Source organism: Phoenix dactylifera, chromosome 4 (genome assembly GCF_051530095.1).
Source record: "Phoenix dactylifera cultivar Ajwa chromosome 4, Ajwa_hap1_PhDact_Kaust_v1.1, whole genome shotgun sequence".
In the NCBI taxonomy this organism is placed as follows: domain Eukaryota; kingdom Viridiplantae; phylum Streptophyta; class Magnoliopsida; order Arecales; family Arecaceae; genus Phoenix; species Phoenix dactylifera.
The window spans coordinates 47,056,534-47,065,760 of NC_143193.1; the positions used below are offsets into that span (position 1 = coordinate 47,056,534).

The following is a 9,227-nucleotide window of genomic DNA, read 5'->3' on the forward strand; positions in this document are numbered from 1 at the left end:
TTTGCCGACGCTTATGTTAGCGTCGGAAAAGCCCAGTTTTTTCCGACGCTTTCTATTAGCGTCGGCAAAAACATTTGCCACTCCGGTATCGCCAACGCTTTTGCGACGCTTCTGTTTGCATTGCGGGAACTTTAGCCGACGCTTATAAGCGTCGGTAAAGATTAAAAAAGTGCCGGAAAAGATGGGTTTTCTTGTAGTGTATAGTCGGATTCAAAATTATAGTCCGATCAATGAAAGAATTGGCTATTACATACCCCATTTTTTCAAATGAGATTTTGTATTATTTTAGTATTTGATAAGTTCATAATGTCATATCTCGCTGAGGGAGACCAGGAAAAAAAAAAATTTATTCATTTGGTTAGGAAGCACTCAGCTAAAGATTGGACATCATATCATGAAAAGTAACAGTCATAGCCTTTGGCATTATATTATTTGGTTAGGAAGCATTTTTCTAATTTTTTTGATATTATATATATATATACGTACGTACGTACGTATATGAAAACCTAGCATGACAGCAACAAGTACCTTTTTTTAAAAAAAGCTACGCAAATTTGGAACGTATGGGCTGCGTGATTGGCGCCTTAAAAGAATTGTGCAGTCCTGAATAGCTATCACGTATCCCATCTAAAAGAGGGGGTTGGAATGACGTTTCTTTGGAGTTGGAGGGCATCTTGGTGACTTCCAAGATGGCTTGACCAAGACTTAGTAGTCGGTGTGACTTCTAAGATTGCTTGACCAAGACTTTGCAGTCCTTGCATGCTAACGCAGTTAATATGATGCAAAAAAGAATTAAGAAATAAAAAAAGGTTACATAGCTAATGTGTCACTCTTTCATTCAAGCTATATATCATTTGTATCCACCTCCTTCCTGGTAATACTCTCATAACACTTCTGCCATTCACCCATGGCACATTTAAACCGCATACTGCTCTTATCCCCCAAAAGATACCGAGCTGCATCCGTTTCCTCGCTTCTGATCATGTAAATATACTGCAAGATGAAATGTAGAAATATTGCTGAGTTCTTTTGTGGTTTGAATACAAAACAGAGCAGGTGCAAATGATGACAAAAGGTGTATACTTTCGCAATAAAATGCAAATCTCTAGTATTAATTCATTTGCATGTGTTATAGCTAGCCTACCGATGATCAAGCCATCAAATAGACATCTGCAAGACACATGCATAAGGCTAGACAAACGAACAATTCCATCTTCTAGCCAAGTTCGTTGGTAATCAACGGGAGGAGGAGATAATAAGTTGTAATTAAAAGAGAGGAAATCTATTTAGTTTGCGGGAAAAAAAAATTTCTTGCTGAAATATTTTTTCTAGAAAGATGATTTCTGAAAATATGATGCTTGCAAAAATAATATTGACATGTTTGGTTGATCATAGAAAAGTGGCACTTTTTAGAGTGGTTTATATCTGGTCGAGCATCTGCTTTTCTACGAAAGTTGTATAAAATACCTATTGTGGTTCAAATCTGGCCCGAGGGTGACCACGCTGGGGGAGTCAGGGAGCTGCCGGTGTGCGGAGTAAAACAAAAGGGAACCACCTCCTACGACTGACGGTGTACCTGCACAAAGCCTTACCGGTATTTTCGGTGAGGGCCCTCCGACGATTAAGTTAGAGTGGAGCTTAATAGGTCAAGCCAAAAGTCCCCTCAATATTACCCGTCGGGGGTTTTTATAGTTCCGGTAGGGGTACTCAGATAGCGGAGGTATGACCCGTTCCCATCATGAGGGGGAGTGGCGCGCAGCTAGAGCTTGTTTGTGGCGCACGGTGAAGTTCGTTCTTGAGAACGGTAAGGCGTTGACAATCATAGCAGAGCATAGCTAGAATAGCATGGCGCTGTCCTTGGACTGCCATGGGCCAGCTAACAAAGCGTGGCGTAGTGGCGTTGCAATGTCCGGCTACGTAGGAGGGCGTGGGCACGCACATGGATGCGGCCATCAATAAGGCCAAACTCGTTGAGAGGTCGCATCATGCATTTGGCGAGGTCGGCTTGACGGGTGCCGAGGTGTGCCTGGCGAAGTGCCCCGAGCTCGGTCGCAATTGGGTGCCCCGAGCTCGGTCGGGGCGCGTCGGCGAATAAGGAAGACGCCCCGAACTCGGCCGGGGCGCATCGGCGAACAAGGAGGGCGCCCCGAACTTGGCCGAGGCGCGTTGGCGAATATCTGAGGTTGGAGGAGCTTTCGGCGAAGTCCAAGGTCAGGCTGATTCTCGCCCCCCATCAATACCTATTATATACATAATAAAGGAAAAAATCTTATCCATAAATTTTGATGCCTTAAAGATACTTTTGGAAAAAAAAGAACCCCAATGTCCAACCAATGGGCAAGGACATGGTTTTTCTTTTTCATAAAATATGAGAATCTTATTCTCATGCATAAAATATGGGAATCTTATTCTCATGAAAATATTACTTTTTCATCTCTTTTCTTTGAAAACTCCAATCCAATTAGAGACATTTTTCTTTATTCGCATTAACTGCATTTTCCTTCTTTTTTTTTTCCTTCGAACCAAACTAGTTCTAAGATATTTCTATTTAACAAATAGTCAAAATTTTCTTGCCTTTTATATATTTCTTGTCAAGAGACGATGAAAATAATTTAACAATGCTGCAAAAAATCTATTTCCATTCAAGATGGTAATATATAAAAGTTTCATCAAACGGGCAGGTATTGCAAGTTTTGCTGCATGCAAACACTAGCCTTTTCCATGTCCACATCCTATGGATTCCTCACTAGTACAAAACTAAGACTTGCAATCTAGTATTGTATTGGAGCTGAGGAGCTTTTGCAGAGAGAAAAAGGAAATTACTGCAACAGCGAAACAAGATTAAGAAAATATTTAACTATCTGGGCCGGAGCTAGCATCAATCAGACCACCAAAATTTTGTCCAATCATTTGGATTTAAAAGGCTTATCACGATCGACCACATCGTCAGCTTACATAAATCTTGATTAATAACGAAAGATTTTACGGTAGTCCACAGGAAATTGAAGCTAGACATCAAGTTTACCTGGCACAGTCACCATTATATTGCAAGTTGCTGCACAAAGAAAGGATGCAACTAGTACCATATCTCTACTAGAATTAGATACACATACGGATTAGATGCACGCAATTATTTTTTTTTAAAGAGAAAGGAAATGCGTGCTAGATGGTGGCAGGAGTGGTGTAGGCTTCGTGATTGGAAGGCCTAGACTTCAGAATGATTGTTGCTGGTGAGTGTTAGATTTTTGACATCTCTGCTCTAGGGGCGGAGCTTAGAGCTGCAGGCCAACGTAGTTCTATTTGAAGATGACTTGGTTACAGCGATCGATGAAATCCAAAAGTGCACAGGCGATGTGGGTGGCTATCACTCATTGCTGAGAGATATTTGGATCATTATAGATAGAGATATTGCCTTCTAGAACAAGCATATCTATAGAGATGGTAATAGAGCAGCAGTTTGTGGCTATCTTTGTAGATTTTAGCTTGGTGGCTGATAAAGATGGGATCTGTGAGAGGCTTCTTGCTCAAAAGATTTAGTGCAATGGGCTGTGGGTAGTTAGGTTTAGATCCTGCTGTAATAGTTTGATGAGTTAAACCACAGCTTTGAGAAAGATCGGGGTCATAGAAAAACTATCCTAAGGGTTTGTAATTACATCCGGAAACCTCATGAGACTCTTCAGAGGTTGAAAAAAAGAACTAAGAAAACAGACAATTGGAAATATTAGATTGATGAGGTTGCATGTAGTTTTCATTGACGGCCGAGATTTTTGACTATCAACCGTGGTGGCAAAGTTTTTGTATCAACACGTAGTATTCCGTACCAAATGTGCCATACTGTACCGCTAAGATATCAACACAATATGTAAGCGGTTAAACTGGTCCACGTTGAGTAGAATTATCGTGAATAGTCCAAAATTGCTACTAATGCAGAATTGTAAATGGTTGTAAGTTTTTCTGTCAATTTTGGATTGATGAGATGCCACATAGCAATGCTTGGAAGGTCATCTATGTCTCCCTCCAATCCCAACAAAGCTGGAGTGTCACAAATTAGCACAAATGATCTGTTCAAGTAGGACACATCCAATACATTCCATCATGATTTATGTTCATAAGATCACATTTTTAAGTTTTTAAGCACGGCATGTTTCTGCGACGAAGGCTGTAAAAATTTAACTATTAAGTGCAAAATAGATATAGCTATGTGCAGAATCAAGCAGAAGCATATAGAAAACGTTAGTAGACTAGTGACAAAATGCCAAGCATGTAAGAAAGGACCTTGTGCTAGGTTCCCTTTATATTTATTTCATATAAGTTGCTACAGCAGAGATAAGAGGTAGAGGTGGAGACAAATCACTGGAAGCCTGCACCCCACACCCTATAGTTTATTTCAATAGTACAATATTAGAATAGGTTGTTCCAAGTATTTATTTCCCTCAAGTTGCATGCAATGAATAAAATCTTGAGTGAATCCTCTAGCAAGTGAGGTTATCTCCTGGAGCCACACCAAAGTCCTGGCAATACTGCTGGTAAAGTTGAACCCGGGCATGCATCTCATCTTGCGCACCTCCATTGCACTCTTGGCTATTAATCTTCTGAATTGTGGCTCCAAACCCTTGGCCGGAGGTTATGACAGAGTGCACATTTTCCATCCAAAACCACAAGGCAGCCTTGAATGATATGTTCACATCATTAGCCACAGTCTCGGGCGAGTTCAAGCCATCAAATCCAATGCTTTGTCCAGCTGCACCGTAGTTATAGTTCCAGGTCAGTTGAAGAGGGCCACGGCCATAGTACTTCTTCCCTTGGGCACACGGGTATTGAGTGTAGCTTGGATCACAATAGGCATTGGATTGGTCCGTCTCTTCTATGTAGCACAGATCTGCTTAGAAAAAGAAGAAAATTTAGGTCCTGTTTGCTATGATCTTCTTGTGTTTTGCATTTTCTTTTTTTTCCTGCAAGTTAATGGAGTATCACATGGAGATTGATGTTGAACATATTATTTGCCAAAAAAAAAAACTTTTGCTATCTCTCGCTTTTATTCACAAAAGAAATATATTTTTGCTGCTCGAAGTTCTGAAGATTTTATTGGAAGAAACAAAAGGGTTTCAATATATATATTCCTTAGGTAGTTCACTTTTTGTCATATTTGTGAAATCGTTCGATCGATAGATGGATCGATAGATCGATCAATCAGTCTACTAAATGATATAGATATAAATATATATACGAAAGTTCTTTACATTTTAACTCTGTATGTATGTATGCATATGTATGTCTATAGGTATATATATATAGACACATAGGAAAGTTCTTGGCATTTTAACCCTTGAATTGTTTGTAACTTGAGTATACTTTTGAGAAACATGTCTAGGGACAAAAGACAAACTTAACTCAGTACTGGAAGGAGGAAATTAAATATAAAACACTAATATACAGCAATTAAACTTGAATTAAAAGCCCAGGCTGGTAGAGAACTTACATCCGGTCTCATGGGTAACATGGGCAAAGAAGGCAGCAACCTCCTGCTTAGAGGTGTCGTCGGAGCCGTCCTGGGCAAACTGAGAGTAAGACCCCAGCGCGTCCAGGAACGCCTGCCTCGTATAGAAGCTCTTGCCCGGGCATGGATTCGCAGAGGCCTGATTCATGATGTTGTCGAAGAACTGCAGGGTGACAAGATCGGCGACGGAGATGCCGGCGGCGGAGGAGATTATGCCGGCGAGCAGGAGGCTCACCTGGAATAAGATCACACTACTACGTGCCATTTTGTTTGCTCTTGTCTATAGACGTGGATGGAGTCAGAATTCTGGCTGAGATGTATTTATAGACAGAAAAAAAGAAGCAGCGTAGGGAGACGGGAAGCATCATGGCGGCTTCGGGGATGGGCTGATCACGAGGACTCCGTGCCGCGGCTGCAATTTGGCAGTCGTTGCAAGACTCGTACACGGCAATCTAAGCAAAGAGAGAGAGAACTTATATGGCTCTTATGGAGCCACTTGTCAGCAAGTTACAGACATGGTACATGCTACGTGTTGTTGTGGAGCCCAAGTAAAGAAATCATGCATCAAATGTCCATTTTTAATCATTTCTATCGCCTGACTTCAACACATGATCCTCGACCATTATTTTCAAATTTGTAGTCTCGCACAGACTTATATTTTTTCTGAACATTCTTACTTCTAGTCTTTTTCATATAGTTATATTCTTTCTTGACATAATTATATTGTCTCTGTGTACATTTATATCCATATATACACAATTATTTATAACTGTACATATATAGGAGAATAAGTATGCATAACTGGGAAATTAAAAAAAATTTTGAAACTTGGGATAGGTGCTATAGTTGGACTTAAAGTTATAGTCCAATCAACGGAAGAATTGGCTATTACATACCCCATTTTTTCAGATGAGATTTTGTATTATTTTAGTATTTAATAAGTTCATAATATCTTATCTTGCTGAGGGAGACCAGCAAAAAAAAATTTATCCATTTGGTTAGAAAGCACTCAATTAAACTAAAAGGAGAGAGATTGGACATCATATCATGAAAAGTAACAGCTTTAGCATTATATTATTTGGTTAGGAAGCATTTTTCTTATTTTATATATATATATATATATATATATATATATATATATATATATATATATATATATATATATATATATATATATATATATATATGAAAACCTAGCATGACAGCAACAAGTACCTTTTTTAAAAAAAAAGCTACGCAAATTTGGAACGTATAGGTTGGGTGATTGGCGCCTTAAAAGAATGTGCAGTCCTGAATAGCTATCACGTATCCCATCTAAAAGAGGGGGTTGGAATGACGTTTGTTTGGAGTTGGGGGGCATCTTGGTGACTTCCAAGATGGCTTGACCAAGACTTAGTAGTCGGTGTGTTAGGTGGGAGTCAGGTGTGACTTCTAAAATGGCTTGACCAAGACTTTGCAGTCGTTGCATGCTAACAACACAGTTAATATGATGCAAAAAAGAAGAAATAAAAAAAGGTTACATGGCTAATGTGTCACTCTTTCATTCAAGCTATATATATATCATTTGTATCCACCTCCTTCCTGGTAAAACTCTCATAACACTTCTGCCATTTCACCCAAGGCTTGACCAAGACTTTGCATGCAGTCGTTGCTTGCAAAACGCAGTTAATATGATACAAAAAAGAAGGAAAAAAAAAGGTTGCATGGCTAATGTGTAACTCTTTCATTCAAGCCATATATCATTTGTATCCACCTCCTTCCTGGAAATACTCTCATAACACTTCTGCCATTCACCCATGGCACATTTAAACCGCATACTGCTCTTATCCCCCAAAAGATACCGAGCTGCATCCGTTTCCTCGCTTCTGATCATGTAAATATACTGCAAGATGAAATGTAGAAATATTGCTGAGTTCTTTTGTGGTTTGAATACGAAACAGAGTAGGTGCAAATGATGACAAAAGGTGTATACTTTCGCAATAAAATCCAAACCTCTAGTATTAATTCATTTGCATGTGTTATAGCTAGCCTACTGATGATCAAGCGATCAAATAGACATCTGCAAGACACATGCATAAGGCTCGACAAACGAACAATTCCATCTTCTAGCCAAGTTCATTGGTAATCAACAGGAGGAGGGATAAAAAGTTATAATTAAAAGAGAGGAAACTTTAGTATTAAGAACTCATTTGGTTCGCGGAAATTTTTTTTTTTTACTGAAATACTTTTTTTCATGGAAAGATGATTTCTGAGAATATGATGCCTGAAAAAAATATTTTGGCATGTTTAGTTAATCATAGAAAAGTTTGTACTTTTCAGAATGGCTTATGTTTGGTTGAGTCTATATTTTTCTAAAAAAAATGTATGAAATATCTACTATAGGTTTAATAAAGGGAAAGACCTTACCCATGAATTTTGATGGCTTAAGAATACTTTTAGAAGAAAAAAGGATCCAAATTTCCAATCGGTGGGTATGGACGGAATTTTTCTTTCCCATAAAGTATGGAAATCTTATTTTCATGCATAAAATACGGAAGTCTTATTCTCATGGAAATACTATTTTTCTATCTCTCTTCTTTGAAAACTCCAATCAAAGATATTTTTTTGTTTTTCTATTGACCTATTTTTTTCTTTTTCTTTTTCCGCAAACCAAATGAGTTCCAAGATATTTCTACTCAATTAAAAAAATAGTCAAAGTTCTCTTGCCTGTTATACATTTCTGGTCAAGAGAGGATGAAAATAGTTTAACAATGCTGCAAAAATTCTATTTACATTCAAGTAGTAATATATAAAAGTTTCATCAAACAGCCAGGTATTGCAAGTTTTGCTGCATGCAAACACTAGCCTTTTCCATGTCCACATCATATAGATTCTCCACTAGCACAAAACTAGGACTAGCGATCTAGTATTGTGTTGGAGCAGAGGAAGGCTCGACCTAGAAAAAGGAGTCACCAGTGTCATGCTTTTGCAAAGTGAAAAAAAGAAATGACTGCAACGGCGAAACAAGATTAAGAAAAGATTAAACTATCTGGGCCGGAGCTAGCATTAATCAGACCACCAATATTTTGTCCAGTCATTTGGATTTAAAAGGCTTATCAAGTTCGGCCACATTGCCAACTTACATAAATCTTGATTAATAATGAAAGAAATTGAAGCTAGACATCAAGTTATCAACAACACTGGTGGTTTACCTGGCTCAGTCACCATTATATTGCAAGTTGCTGCTCAAAGAAAGGATGCAACTAGTTTGATAACTCCACAGAAATTAGATGCACACACCGATTAGATGCACGCCAATTATATTTTTTTTGAGAGAGAAAGAAAATGTGTTCTAGATAGTGGTAGGACGGTGGTGCATGCTTCATGATCAAAGGCCTGGATTTCAAAATAATTATTGCTGGTGGATGTCAAATTTTTGACATCTTTGTTTCTGTGGCGGAGCTTAGGGCTGCTTAGGTTGTGCTGTGTCAAGCTCGACATAAGCTGCAGGCCAGCATAGTTCTGCTTAAGGGTAACTCAGCTCTGGTAATCGGCTAAATCTAGATGTGCACATGTGACATGGGTGGCTACCACTCATTGCTTAGAGATATTCGGGCCATAGTAGGTAGAGATGTTGCATTTCAGGCCAAGCATGTCTATAGAGAGGTTAATGGGGCCGCGAATTTATGGCTGACCATTCCAGAAGAGCCCTCTAGGTAAGCGAGAGAGGGAGAGAGTTGTGTAAAGCGCT

The 9,227-nt window shown here is 39.0% G+C and overlaps 1 protein-coding gene across 1 annotated transcript; it reads right to left on the reverse strand.

The window, feature by feature from the left end:
- Positions 1-4,264: 4,264 nt before the first annotated feature.
- Positions 4,265-5,811, reverse strand: LOC149767820 (acidic endochitinase SP2-like). The gene is made up of 2 exons (XM_089930204.1): positions 5,480-5,811; positions 4,265-4,879 (listed from the first exon to the last, which is right to left on the reverse strand). The coding sequence occupies exons 1-2, from the start codon at positions 5,760-5,762 to the stop codon at positions 4,473-4,475; spliced, it is 690 nt and encodes a 229-aa protein (XP_089786330.1). The 5' UTR covers positions 5,763-5,811; the 3' UTR covers positions 4,265-4,472.
- Positions 5,812-9,227: the final 3,416 nt, after the last annotated feature.